This window comes from Quercus suber, unplaced genomic scaffold (assembly GCF_002906115.3).
Source record: "Quercus suber isolate HL8 unplaced genomic scaffold, Cork oak 2.0 scaffold_425, whole genome shotgun sequence".
Lineage (NCBI taxonomy): Eukaryota > Viridiplantae > Streptophyta > Magnoliopsida > Fagales > Fagaceae > Quercus > Quercus suber.
In genome coordinates, this window is record NW_027069876.1 from 100,315 (window position 1) to 115,796 (window position 15,482).

Genomic DNA, 15,482 nt, shown 5'->3' on the forward strand with positions numbered 1-15,482 from the left:
TATGATTAGCCATATGCACTTCTGCAGGTATGACCGCTTCTGTTCCATAGGCTAGCTTGAAAGGAGTTTTCCCTGTAGGAGTTCTTGCTGTCGTTCTATATGCCCACAAAACACCTGGTAGCTCATCTGGCCATACTTCCTTAGCCCCCTCAAGCCGAGTCTTAATTAATTTTAGCAAGGATCAGTTTGCAACTTCTGCTTGGTCGTTAGCTTGTGGGTGGGCTGGTGAGGAGTAATGATTTTGAATTCCGAAATGTAGGCAAAAATCTCTAAAAAGTGCATTATCAAATTGATGTCCGTTGTCCGATACCAGCACCCTGGGTACTCCAAACCTGCACACAATGTTCTTCCACACGAAGTTTTTGACATTCTGTTGCGTAATGTTAGCCAAGGATTCCGCTTCTACCCATTTGGTAAAATAATCAATACCAACCACGAGGAATTTCATTTGTCTCATGCCTAGTGGGAATGGACCCAGAATGTCTAGTCCCCATTGTGTAAAAGGCCGGGGGGCCATCATTGGAGTCAAATACTCTGATGGTTGCCTGGGGACGTTGCTAAACCTTTGGCATTGATCGCAGACTTTGACATAGGCTTTACCATCAGCTTGCATGCTTGGCCAATAATATCATGCACGGACGATTTTGTGGACGAGTGACCTGGCTCCTGAGTGATTGCCACACGCTCCTTCATGAATTTCCCTTATTATGTAGTTTGCTTCGTCCGGTGCCAAACACCTGAGATAAGGCTGGGAAAAACCTCTTTTATAAAGAATCTTGTCTATAAGAATGTACCTGGCCGCCCTTACTCTCAGCTTTCTTGCTTCGTCCTTCTTTTCTGGGAGTCGTCCGTCTTTTAGGTACGACACAATTAGAGTCATCCAACTTGGCCTACCTTCCACCTGTTGTACTTCTGGGATGTCTATACTTGGCATACATTGAATTTCATCAACTTCATCTACGGCTTCACTCGCTGAGGCTTCTTTCGCCAAGGCATCAACTTCCATGTTTTCCTCCCTTGGGATTTGAACGAAGTTAACTTCCCCAAACTTTTTAATAAGGCACATCACTCTATTTAGATACTTCCTCATCCGCTCTTCCTTGGCTTCAAACACGCCATTCACTTGGCCTATGATTAGCTGAGAATCTCCCAGGACGAGGAGTGACTCTGCTTCAACGGACTTGGCCAATTCCATCCCTTTGAGAAGAGCTTCATACTCAGCTTCATTATTAGTTATCTGGTACTGCAAACGAACTTTGTGTTTTAATTTGTCCCCCTCTGGAGATTGTAAAACCACACCTACTCCTCCTGCGTACTGTGTAGATGAACCATCCACATAGACTACCCACTTAATATTTACCTTCTTACCCTCCTCGTCACAATTTAAAGTAAATTCTGCAATGAAATCTGCCAGAGCCTGAGCTTTTATGGCATGCCTCGGTTGATACTTTATGTCAAACTCACTGAGCTCGACGGCCCATTGGATCAAACGTCCTACAGCCTCTAGTTTGTTCATTGCCTTCTTGAGTGGGTGATCTGTCATGACATTAATGACGTGAGCCTGAAAGTAATGCCTTAGTTTTCTGGAGGCTGTTATCAGTGCAAAAGCCAATTTCTCCATCAACGGGTATCGTCCTTCTGCTCCCCTCAGTGCTTTGTTGGTATAGTATACAAGACTTTGTACCTTGTCTTCTTCCCTCACTAATGCTGAACTCACGGCGTGTGGGGTGACTGCCAAATATAAATACAACTCTTCCCTTTGCACGGACGGGCTTAACAAAGGGGCTTTGGTAAGGTATGTCTTCAAATCTTCAAAAGCTTTTTGACACTCATCAGTCCATTCAAATGCTTTTTTAAGAACCTTAAAAAATGGCAGGCATTTGTCAGTAGGTTTAGAAACGAACCTGTTGAGGGCGGCGACTCGTCCGGTTAAGGACTGGACTTCTTTGACACTACTCGGAGGCTTCATATTCAATATTGCTTGAATTTTGTCAGGGTTTGCTTCGATTCCCCTGTAGGAGACCATAAACCCCAGGAATTTTCCTGATGATACTCCAAAAGCACATTTGGTAGGGTTCAACTTCATGTGATACTGCCTTAGTGTATTGAATGTTTCCTACAAGTCTTCCAGATGCCTATCTTCGTCCTGAGTTTTCACCAACATATCGTCTATATAGACTTCCATATTTCGCCCGATCTGTGGACGAAACATATGATTGACCAACCGTTGGTATGTTGCTCCAGCATTTTTCAAACCGAAAGGCATCACTTCATAACAAAATAATCCCTGACTGGTGACAAAGGACGTCTTCTCTTGGTCCGCTTCGTCCATCCTAATCTGATTGTATCAAGAGAAAGCATCCAGGAAACTGAGTAATTTATGGCCTGCAATAGAATCTACCAGCTGATCAATGCGTGGTAACGGGTAACTATCCTTGGGACAAGCCTTGTTTAAGTCAGTGAAATCAACGCACATTCTCCACTTGTCATTCGCTTTCTTGGCCATGACTACGTTGGCCAACCACTCAGGATAGTACACCTCTCGAATGAACTTCGCCATAATTAGCTTCTGAACTTCCTCCTTGACTGCATTGTCTCTCTCCGGAGCGAACACCCTCTTCTTTTGCCATACTGGTTTGTAGGAAGGGCATACACTCAGTCAATGGGTAATGACACTAGGATCTATACCCGGCATGTCTTCGTGACTCCATGCAAACACATCTCTGTTTCTTTTCAAAAAACAAATGAGATCTTTCTTGATCTTTACTTCCAAATCTGCTCCAACCTTGGTATACCTCCCAGGGTTATTATCATCTAAAGGAATATCTTCTAACGCTTCAATGGGTTCTGCCATAACTTTCTTTTCTTCGATATTCATTGTTTGAATTTGCTCGTCCGCAGCCAGCATGGCCAGGTAACACTCTCTTGCTGTTAGTTGGTCTCCTTGTACTTGGCCTACCCCATGTTCTATTGGGAACTTGATTGACAAGTGGTAGGTAGATGTAACTGTCTTCCACCTATTTAGGGTTGGCCTTCCAATTATTGCATTGTAAAAGGATGAACAATCGACCACAAGGAAGTTCACCTCCTTGGTAACTTGCTGCGGATATGCCCCCACTGTCACTGGTAATAAAATGCTACCCACAGGTTGTATCTTCATTCCACCGAAACCCACTAGAGGGGAGCTCGCTTGTCGCAGCCGATCTCATCCTAACCTCATCTGCTGAAAGGCTGGATAATACAAAATATCAGCCGAGCTTCCATTATCTATCAACACCCTTCTGGTCTTGTAATCAGCAATAAGGAGAGTGATGACAATAGCATCGTCATGAGGATGGTGAATTTTCTCTGCGTCCTCGTCCGTGAAGGTGATCGCCTGCTCATCCATAGTTCTCTCGCTTAGTAATCGTCCAGAGAGTTGAACGTTCTGTACTGCCTTCAAGTATGCTTTCTTCGACTTGGACGACTGTCTTGTAGGACTTCCCCTAGGATGATTGTTATTTCTCCAAGCGGTGGTTGTGATGACTCCTCTACCTTCGCTTTCAATTTCTCATCCTTGTGGTCTCGTCCAAGGAAATTTTTCAACTTTCCTTGCCTGATGAGATTCTCAATCTGCTGTTTCAAATCAAAACATTCGTCCGTATCATGCCCATGATCCCTATGGAAGCGACAATACTTATTCCTATTGCGCTTGTTGGGATCTCCCTTCATCTTCTCTGGCCACTTCAAAGAAGGCTCGTCTTTAATTTGCATAAGAACTTACTCAAGTGACGCGTTCAAGGGGGTATACTGTTGATTTCGCGCTGAAAGGCCTGCTTTCTTTTCTCAATCCCTCTTGTCTTCCGTTCGTCCCTTCTTTGGACGAGGGCCTTGCTCCGACTGACGCATTGTGTTGGCTTTAACCTTCTCAACTCTCTTCCTCTTCTTGGCTATGATATCATCCTCTGCATTCATGAAGTTCTGGGCTGAATGGACTAGCTCAACCATGGTTTGAAGCGCCTGTTCATATAGCTTATGGATAAATAAATCAGAATGTACTCCATTATAAAATGCTGCCAGGAGGACTTTATCATCCACCTCGTCCACCGCCAAGGCATCCCTGTTGAAACGCGTGATGAAGGACCGTAAACTTTCATTCTCCCCTTGCTCTATGGTTAGCAAGCTAAACGAAGAGCGTTTGTGCCTCTGCCCTCCAATAAAATTGTTGACAAACAACTTGCTTAACTCTTCGAAAGACGTCACTGTTTTAGGAGGTATTTTGCTGAACCACATTCGTGCAGGTCCTTTGAGAGTTGTAGGAAAAGCTCTGCACATTATTTCATCTAGAACTCCTTGAAGATGCATAGTAGTTTTGAAGGTGGCAATATGGTCAAAAGGATCTCGTGTCCCGTCATACGAATCTAAAGGAGGCATCTTGAACTTAGGTGGCAAAGGATGAGCATTGATGGACACCACAAAGGGGGAATCAGTCCTGTGAACTAAGTCTTCCACAGGGTTTGTTTTCCTCATGTTTTCCCTCATCTCATCCATGACCAGTCTCATTTGATCCATTTTTCTTTCTAAATGAGGTACCCTCTGTGAAACGGTACCTTTTGACTGATTTTCAGTTTCAACATTCCTTTCCTCCTCTTGACTCTGGGCCCGTTCTCCAGCATTCCATTCACGAGGCTGCTTCCTTAACTCAAGTTGTCTAGCCAACTCTTGGTTTTGACGAGTTAACTCTGCCATAGCAGCAGCCATGGATTGCATATGTTGGAATGAGGGTGGTTGCATAGTAAGTGTTGACTGACGGTCGCGGTGAGGGTTATTAGAAGCGTCCCTGCTTTGTTGAGGGCCTGGACTTGTAGCCTTAGATCTTGTCCGAATCATTTCAACCCTTGATTGGAAAAAGAAACTATAGAACTTAATAAACTAAGTTCCAAAGACAACAAATTTCTTCCGTTTCTGTTCCCCACAGACGGCGCCAACTGATGAGTTCTAAAGGATCAGTGGGCTGAAAAATCTTCGGATGCTCTTGATCTTGAAGAATGAGTCCTGGAAAACCAAAGAAAATCAGAGAAGACCGGTTGAAGCCGGCCTTTAATTCTCCGATGGTAAAGTTAGTAGATTGAAGGAGAAAGAAGAGCCCTCAAAGACTTAACTTTTTATCTAGAATTCCAAAAAAGAGAAAAAAAGTCCCCTTACCTCTGCGTAGAAGGGTCTTTATATAGTGTTAGAAATCAGTTATTTCTCCTAATCGTCGTAGAGTTTGGAGGATTCAGAGGGTAACTTCCTTAACTGTCATAAGAGTCACCTCATTGGGACTTGTGTTGAGATTCAATCAATATAACTCTTGGTTGGAAGTGTGTCAAGTGTAACTCTTGGTGAACCTCACCCGTCCATCATTAAGGAAGGACGAGGTTCATTACTCACTCGTCCTTCATTGGACGAGCGAATGGAGAATGAAAGAGGACGGTTATGGAAGGACGAGTGTACCAACCATTCGTTCTCCGCTCTGTACATTGCTATGGACGACCATATGGACGAGTAATTGACTTGGTGTTTTTCTTGCACCATCATGTACTGATATATGAATATCCTCTAGGCCTGGCTTCTTCCTACAAGAGTGCATTTTTTGCTGGTTGAAACTAGTAATGTCGTATTTTTCATTTCTTGTCTTATCTTGGGGTTGTCTATACAGCTTCAGATAGGGAGAAAGGAGGCCCGGCTACCTCAGATTAGTCAGATATTTTTTCTTTTCATTAGTATGGGAGGGATACGTAGTTTTTTCATTGAATCAAAGCTTTTTTAGTTGGTGGTGGAGGAAGGAGGGAATTTCTTTGCGTTACGAATCTTTGAACGGGGCAAATACTTCATGAAATCAGTGTTTATGGGCAAAAGCGTGGCATTATGGTTGATGAAAAATATAGAACACACGGTGATTGGGGTAAATCCTAAACAATTTTTCACGCTTAGGGAAGGTGATTCTGCCTACACCTTGCAACGGGGATCAAACTCTTTTGGTCAGTTCTTGCTAGTGTCTGAACTCAAAGTTGGTGGGCTTCGGAGGTTTGTCATAATCCCTGAAGGGAAAGAAAAACATGGTTGGAAGGTGTTTGGACTAGAATTGAGGAAGATGTTAGAACCCAATCAATATGCTCTTGGTCACTCAGGCCATGCAAACTTTATCCCTCAGAAACAAAAGAATAATTCCACGGTTCATCCATCTCGGTCTTTTGTCCAGACAGTGAAGGGTCAAGTGCAGGCCAAAGGTGGTATTCAACCGATCCATAAAACCAAGGATGTAGGACAGAATATTATAGAAGGGGCGATGGGGGAGAATCAGTAGAACAGGACAAATGAAACGACGGCAGTGCCTCTGAAACAATCTCGAAATTAGATTGTGGATGCTCTAGTGGGTCAGCCTGGTACAACAGCCGTGAGGGGAGGGGAAAGGAGAGAGAGGAGCATTAATTTGGGTATTAATTTAGGTGAGAAATTACCGGTGCGTAATAAAACAAGATTTCCATTAAGTTTCAGTTTGAATTCAAATAAAGCTGAAAATAGGAAGGGGCGTGATTTGAGGGATTCACGTGGGATTGGGAGGGGATTAATTGTGGAGGTGGCTGAGAATGGGAAACGGCGGGTCTCTTGGGATAACTCTGAGGGTGGAAAATCTTCTTTTAAATGGGTGATACGGGCTCCTATTGAACAAAAGGAAGAGGTGGGTATTGGTTTGGGCCCAAAACATTTGGAAGCCCACTATGTTTCTAATTTAAGCCCGATGAATGCAAGCCCATATCACTTAGAGGCTGGGGAATGTTCCAACACTTTCTTAGATCCAATCCCCTCTACACTTAATCCCGATGGGCTGGAAGAGAATCCCACGGTCTCTCCATTTGGTGTAGTGATGCCGATTGAGTTGTCGAGGAGTGAAGGGAGCTTTTTGGTCTCTCAGTTGCATGTGGTATCGCCGGCGACGGAGAGGCAGTTCGATTTGTTTACTCAGTTGTGGAGTGCTTCGCTGAAAGGAGTGTTGGGTTGCACTGAAAATATTCAGCATATGGTTTTCAGATTCAGCCCTGACCGGAACAGTATCTTGGGCTCAAATAGGCTGTCGGGTGGTTTGATTTTTGAAGGTAAGTGGTCGATTACTCTTGAATTTGTGCCGTGACTACTCGGGCCCTCTTTTCCCGATCTTTTTCTGGAATTTTTGCGAGCTAGATCGCTGGGTTTTGGTGTGTCGGGTGGGGAGGCAAATTCCTCCTCTAGTAAGGATCTGTTAAGCCTTTCTAGGGAGGTCATGATTGTAGAGGATGTAGCTGATTTTTCTGTGGGTTTTGGTGATGCAGAAATGTCGGATTATTTACCTTTGCAGTCTATTGCTCCGAGTTTGTCAACAATTTCAGCGGAGTTGGAGGAGGCCACTGAGGTATTAAGCATTGAGCCTAAGTTAGATATCTCTAGGTGGGTGAAACAAAGAATTCTGGGGTTGAGTAAACTGGTTGGGTTATCATCGACTCGACATGAGAAGTTGTGCATTGCTCTCTTACAGAGGCTAGAAACTGTGATGGAGGCAGCCAATGTGTTACACAGGAAAGAAACGAGTAGCAAAAAAGTGGCTAAGTCCAAAAACAAGGGACGTAGAGAGTTGCAAAACTTGATCTGTTCAGTGAATTATGACAAGAGATAGAGGGTGGTTTTGTGCTGGTGTTAGTAGTTGGGGGATATTTTTGTGTCTATGAAGATAAAAATGATTTCGTGGAATGTTAGTGGTTTAAATGATCCTCGGAAACAACTTGTGGTGAAGAATCTGTTGCGGGAGTGGAAGTGTGATGTTGTTTGTTTACAAGAGACGAAAATTGCTAGTATGAATAGACAGCTGGTTTGTAGCATATGGGGTTGTCCATATGTGGATTGGGCTGTTTTGGAGGCTGATCGGACTGCTGGTGATATTTTGCTTATGTGGGATAAAAGGGTTTTGGATAAGGTGGAGGTTATGGTTGGTACTTTCTCAGTTTCGGTAAAGTGGCAAGGGGTGGGGGACGGTTTTATATGGGCATGTTCAGGGGTTTATGGCCCAAATGAGAATATCAAGAGGGGTCACATGTGGGATGAGTTGGTGGGTATTCAGCAGTATTGGAGGATACCATGGTGTTGTTTTGGAAATTTTAATATTGTTCGTTTTCCTAATGAGCATAGGGGTGAGACACGTTTGACCCTGGCTATGGAAAAATTTTCTGAGTTTATTGAGGATCTTAACTTGGTTGATTTGCCTTTGGAAGGAGGTAGCTATACATGGTCAAGTGGGACTGAACAACCAGCAATGTCTAGGATTGATAGAGCTTTGGTCATTCCAGATTGGGAGGACCATTTCCTAGATGTTATTCAAAGGATTTTACCCCGTCCTATCTCAGATCATAGTCCAATTCTTTTGGAGGTAGGGGGAATGGCAAGGGGGAAAAGTCCGTTCAAATTTGAAAATATGTGGTTGAAGATGGAGGGATTTGTGGATAGAGTTCAATCTTGGTGGAATCGGCACTCTTTTATAGGTACACCTAGTTTCATGCTTGCAAAAAAATTGAAGGTTCTAAAAGACGACATTGTGCAATGGAATCGCCGAGACTTTGGTAATGTAGAGCGTCAAAAGAAACAATTATTGGAGGAGTTGAAAAAATTAGACGCTAAGGAAGGGGGCTTTGGTCTCACTGATGGGGAGAAAGGTCATAGGGCAGCTTTAAGGTCCCAGGTGGAGCATCTTCTTTCCTTGGAAGAAATTTCCTGGAGACAAAAATCTAGAATGTTATATATTAAGGAAGGGGATAATAACACCAAGTTCTTTCACAAAATGGCTAACTCCCATAGAAGGTTTAATCATCTAAGGACCTTGGAGGTGGATGGGGTGGTTTTTGAGGAGGAATCCGAGGTAACTAATAAGGTAGTAATATTTTATAAAAATTTGTACAAGGAGTCTGAGGGGTGGAGGCCTTTTGTGGAGGGTCTGGAATTTGATCGTATTGGAGATATGGAGAGGGTTTGGCTTGAAAGGAAGTTTGAGAGAGAGGAGATACTTCAAGTTGTAAGTGACTTGGAAGGGGACAAAGCTCCAGGCCCGGATGGGTTTACTATGGCATTTTATCATCATTGTTGGAGAGTAGTAGAGAAAGACGTCTTAACGGTCTTTGAAGAGTTTTTTCAACATTGTAAGTTTGAAAAATCCCTTAATGCTACCTTCATTGTATTAATTCCGAAAAAAATGATGCCTCCAATATTAGAGATTTCCGACCTATTAGCTTGGTGGGGAGTGTATATAAAATCTTGGCTAAGGTTTTGGCAAATCGATTGAGAGTGGTTTTAGATAAGTTGATCTCTGAGACTCAGAATAGCTTTGTGGGTGGGAGATAAATTCTTGACTTGGTTCTTATTGCGAATGAATGTGTGGATAGCCGAGGGAAGAGTAAGGTTCCTGGAGTCATTTGTAAACTTGATATTGAGAAAGCCTATGATCATGTGAATTGGGAGGCTTTGCTAAATTTGTTGCATAGGATGGGCTTTGGAGTGAAATGGTGTAAGTGGATCCGTACTTGTATATCCACTGTTCAGTTCTCTGTTTTGATTAATGGGTCTCCAGCTGGTTTTTTTGGTAGTTCAAGAGGTTTAAGACAAGGGGATCCACTATCTCCTATGCTATTTTTGATAATGATGGAGGTGTTGAGTAGGATGTTGAGAAGAATGGAGGAAACTGACTTGATCCATGGTTTTAAAGTTGAGGGTAGGAGGGGTGGTGGGGAATGTGTTACACATCTACTGTTTGCAGACGATACTATCCTATTTTGTGATGCGGATGTGGAGCAAATTCTTTATATTCAGTTGTTGTTACTTTGTTTTCAGGCGGTAACAGGTTTGAAGGTTAATGTGCATAAGAGTGAAATGGTTCCAATAGGGGAGGTTGATGATGTGCATGCCCTGGCTGAAATTTGGGCTGTAGAGTTGGAGAATTGCCTATGTCTTATCTTGGCATGCCGTTGGGGGCTTCACATAATTCCCCTTCAATTTGGAATCCTATTTTGGAAAAATTTAAGCGAAAATTAGCTGGGTGGAAGAAGCTATATTTGTCTAAGGGGGGTCGTCATTGGAGTCAAGTACTCTGATGGTTGCCTGGGGACGTTGCTAAACCTTTGGCATTGATCGCAGACCTTGACATAGGCCTTAGTGTCAGCTTGCATGTTTGGCCAATAGTATCCTGCACGGACGACTTTGTGGACAATCGACCTGGCTCCTGAGTGATTGCCACATGCTCCTTCATGAATTTCTCTTAATATGTAGTTCGCTTCGTCTGGGGCCAAACACCTGAGATAAGGTTGGGAAAAACCTCTTCTGTAGAGAATCTCGTCCATAAGAACATACTTGGCCACCCTTACCCTCAGCTTTCTAGCTTCGTCTTTTTCTTCTGGGAGTCGTCCGTCTTTTAGGTACAACACAATTGGAGCCATCCAATTTGCTCTATTTTGCACCTATTGTACTTCTGGGATGTCTATACTTGGCATATACTGAATTTCATCAATCTTGTCTACGGCTTCACTCGCTGAGGCTTCTTTTGCCAAGGCATCAGCTTCCATGTTCTCCTCCCTTGGGATTTGAACGAAGCTAACTTCTTCAAACTTCTTTATAAGGCGCATCACTCTGTTTAGATACTTCCTCATTCGTTCTTCTTTAGCCTCAAACATTCCATTCACTTGGCCTATGATTAACTGAGAATCTCCCAAGACAAGGAGTGACTTCGCTTCTACAGATTTGGCCAATTCCAGCCCTTTGAGAAGAGCTTCATACTCAACTTCATTATTAGTTGTCTGATACTACAAACAAACTTTGTGTTTTAGTTTGTCGCCCTCTGGAGATTGCAAAACCACACCTATTCCTCCTGCGTATAGTGTAGACAAGCCATCCACATGGACGACCCACTTCTTGCTGTTTTCCACTTCACCTTTATCATCACAACTTAAGGTAAACTCAGCAATGAAATCTGCCAGAACTTGAGCTTTTATGGCATGCCTTGGATGGTACTTTATGTCAAACTCACTGAGCTCGACGGCCCATTGGATCAAATGTCCTGTAGCCTCTAATTTGTTCATTGCCTTCTTGAGTGGGTGATCTATCATGACGTTAATGACATGAGCCTGAAAATAATGCCTTAGTTTTCTGGAGGTTGTTATCAATGCAAAAGTCAATTTCTCCATTAACGGGTATCGTCCCTCTGCTCCCCTCAATGCTTTGCTGGTATAGTATACAGGTCTCTGTATCTTGCCCTCTTCCCTCACTAGTGTTGAACTCACTGCGTGTGGGGTGACTGCCAAATATAGGTACAACTTTTCTCCTTGCACGGACGGGCTCAATAATGGGGCTTTGGTGAGATATATCTTCAAATCTTCAAAAGCTTTCTGACACTCGTCGGTCCATTCAAATGCTTTTTTAAGAACCTTAAAAAATGGCAAATATTTGTCAGTAGCTTTAGAAACAAACCTGTTGAGGGCGGCAACTCGTCCGGTGAGGGACTGGACTTCTTTAACATTGCTCGGAGGTTTCATATCCAATATTGCTTGAATTTTATCAGGGTTTGCTTCGATTCCTCTATAGGAGACCATAAATCCTAGGAATTTCCCTGATGATACTCCAAAAGCACATTTGTTAGGGTTCAACTTCATATGATACTACCTCAATGTGTCAAATGTTTCCTGCAAATCGTCCAAATGCCTCTCCTCGTCTTGAGTTTTCACCAACATATCATCTATGTAGACTTCCATATACCACTCAATCTGTGGACGAAACATGTGATTGACCAGTCGTTGGTATGTTGCTCCAGCATTTTTTAAACCGAAAGACATCACTTCATAACAAAATAATCCCTGACTAGTGATAAAGGACGTCTTCTCTTGATCTGCTTCATTCATCCTAATTTGATTATAACCAGAGAAAGCATCCAGGAAACTAAGCAACTTGTGGCCTGCAGTGGAATCTACCAACTGATCAATGCACGGCAACGGGTAACTGTCCTTGGGACAAGCTTTGTTTAAGTCAGTGAAATCAACGCACATTCTCCATTTACCGTTCGCCTTCTTGACCATGACCACATTGGCTAACCAGTCAGGATAGTATACCTCTCGAATGAACTTCGCCTTAATTAACTTCTGAACTTCCTCCTTAACAGCATTATCTCTCTCAGGGGCGAACACTCTCTTCTTTTGTCGCACTGGCTTGGAGGAAGGGCATACACTCAGACGGTGGGTAATGACATTACGATCTATACCTGGCATGTCTTCGTGACTCCAAGCAAACACATCTCTATTTCTTTTTAAAAAACAAATGAGGTCCTTCTTAATCTTTGCTTCCAGATCTGCTCCAACCTTGGTACACCTCTCAGGGTTATTTTCATCTAAGGGAATATCTTCCAACGCTTCTATAGGTTCTGCCACAACTTTCTTTTCTTCAATATTCATTGCTTGAATTTGCTCGTCTGTAGCCAGCATGGCTAGATAACACTCCCTTGCTGCTGCTAATTGGTCTCCCTGTACTTGGCTTATCCCATGATCCGTCAGGAACTTGACTGATAGGTGGTAGGTAGATGTAACTGCCTTCCACCTGTTTAGGGTTGGCCTTCCAATTATTGCATTGTAAGATGACGAGCAATCTACTACTAGGAAATTCACATTGGTAGTCAACTGTCGTGGATATGCTCCTACCATCACTGGTAATGTAACAGTATCTACAGGCTGTACCTTCATTCCTCCAAAGCCTACTAGAGGTGAATGCACTGGACGGAGCTGGTCTCGTCCGATCCTCATCTGTTGAAAGGCTGGGTAATACAGAATGTCCGCTGAACTTCCGTTGTCTATTAGCACTCTTCTAGTTGTGTAATTAGCAATGAGTAGGGCGATGACAATAGCGTCATCATGAGGATGATGGATTCTCTCAGCTTCCTCGTCCGTGAAAGTAATCGGTTGTTCATCCATGGACTTCGCCCTTGGCGATCGTCCTGAAAGTTGGACGCTCTGCACTTCCTTCAAGTATGCTTTCTTCGTCTTGGATGACTGTTCTGCCAAACTTCCCCCAATGATAACTTTTATCTCGCCCAGTGGTGGTCGTGATGACTCCTCTACTTTCCCTTTCAACTTCTCATCCTTGTGATCTCGTCCAAGGAAATTTCTCAACTTCCCTTGCCTTATGAGATTCTCAATCTGCTGCTTCAGATCAAAGCACTCATCTGTGTCATGGCCATGGTTTTTATGAAAGCGACAATACTTGTTCCTGTTGCGCTTGTTGGGATCTCCTTTCAATTTCTCTGGCCACTTCAGGGAAGGCTCGTCCTTGATTTGCATAAGGACCTGTTCAAGTGGCATGTTCAATGGAGTATATTGCTGGTTGCGTGCTGATGGTCCTGTCTTCTTGTCCCGGTCTCTTCTGTCATCCGTCTGTCTCTTCTTTGGACGAGGGCCTTGTTCTGGATGGCGATTTGTCTCCATTTTCTCCGTCCTCTTTCTTTTCTTAGCTATAATCGCATCTTCCGCGTTCATGAAGTTTTGAGCTGAATGGACGAGCTCCGCCATGGTTTGTGGCTCTTGCTCATAGAGTTTGTGGATGAACAAATCCGAATGGACTCCGTTGTGGAAAGCTGCTAACAGCAATTTGTCCTCCATCTCGTCCACTATCAAGGCTTCCCTATTGAATCAAGTGATAAACGATCGCAAACTCTCATTTTCCTCCTGTTCTATTGTTAACAGACTGGAAGTAGAACGTTTGTGTTGCTGACCCCCTATGAAGTTATTGACAAACAACTTACTTAATTCTTCAAAAGAACTTACTGAATTTGGGGGTAATTTGCTGAACCATACTCTAGCTGGACCCTTGAGAGTGGTAGGAAAGGCTCTACACATTATTTCGTCTAGAACTCCTTGAAGATGCATAGTGGTCTTGAAGGTGGCAATGTAGTTAAAAGGATCTCGATTCCCATCTTATGAATCTAAAGAAGGCATTTTAAACTTTGGTGGCAGGGGATGGCCATTGATGGATGCCGTAAAGGGAGAATCAGTTCTATGAACCAAATCCTCTACTAGGTTCGCCCTTCTCATATTCTCCTTCATTTCGTTCATGGCCTTCTTCATCTGATCCAACTCTTTTTTCAATTTAGGTACCCTTCGTGAGGTGGTATCCCTTGATTGACTCCCATGTTGAAAGTTCTCTCTGCCCTCTTGACTCCGAATTTGCCCTTCTTCTTCATGCTCTCTATGTGTCTACCTTCTTAAATTAACCTCTCTCCGTAGCTCCTGATTTTGGCGAGTTAACTCCGCCATCGCAGCCGCCATAGAGTGCATATGTTGGACAGATGATGCCTGCATATCCGGTGCAGATTGGCGATCGCGATGAGGATTACTCGATGCGTCTCTACTCTGTTGAGGGCCTAGGCTAGTTGCCCTTGATCTTGTCCGAACCATTTCAACCCTTTATGAGAGAAAGAAATCGTAGAACTAAACAAGTTCAAGAGCGACAAATATTTCTTTCCCACAGACGGCGCCAACTGATAATCCTGGAAAATCAGTGGGTTGAAAATCTTCAGGCTTCGATGATCTTGAAGGTTAAGTCCTGAAAAAACCAAATTTAATCAAAGAAAGACTAGTGGAGGCCAGTCTAGGGTCCTCCGATGGTAAAGTCAGTGGGCTGGAATAGAGAGAAAAATATTTCTAAGACTTTCTTTTGTTCTGTAAAAAAAAAAAATCTGAATCCCTTACCTCTTCGTAGAGAAATGTTTATATAGTGCACATGGAACGGTTACTTGCTCTGATAACCGTTCCTATTGTCGAGGAATTCATCAAAGTCAGAGGTAACTTCCATAACTTCCATAGAAGTTACTTTATCTGGACCGGTGCTTCATCACGAATAATGGAGGCCTTGGTTCATGGATAAAAACTAAACTTGCAAGTTCAAAATGTTTGCCTCGTCCGTCCTTAATTAAGGACAGACGAGCCTTGGCTCAAAGTTGAATGTTTGCCTCGTCCGTCCTTAATTCACGATGGACGAGGCTTGATGGGGACGGACGGCTTTTTTGTTGCGCCCTTCCTCCGTTCTTTTTCCACGGACAAACCATATGGACGATTTTGGAGGTCACATTTTATAACATCATCAGTAGCTTATATGGCCTTGGAAATATTGTGATAGCTAATTTTGTACAACTATAATTAACTGTGAATTTTTGTTAGAAAATATATAGAAATTGTAAAATTATACATAAATCAAGTATAGAAAGCTACAATCTTAGTAATGATTACTCTAATTACTACATTTTTAATCCATCGGAGTATATTGCGATATTTGCATTAAGATTAACAAAAAGGTAGCAATAGTATCACATAATAACAACAACTCACACACATAAACGTGTGTGCATACACAAAAAATAGGTACAAATGCATAAAGGTTGTATTAAAACTCTTCATTTTATCCCAAATTTTTTT

The 15,482-nt window shown here is 43.0% G+C and overlaps 1 protein-coding gene across 1 annotated transcript; it reads right to left on the minus strand.

Moving 5' to 3' along the window:
* Positions 1 to 3,825: 3,825 nt before the first annotated feature.
* LOC136062542 (uncharacterized) lies at positions 3,826 to 4,740 on the minus strand. Its single transcript, XM_065761701.1, has one exon. It carries the CDS (start codon positions 4,738 to 4,740, stop codon positions 3,826 to 3,828), a length of 915 nt encoding a protein of 304 aa, XP_065617773.1.
* Between the last annotated feature and the right edge of the window lie 10,742 nt (positions 4,741 to 15,482).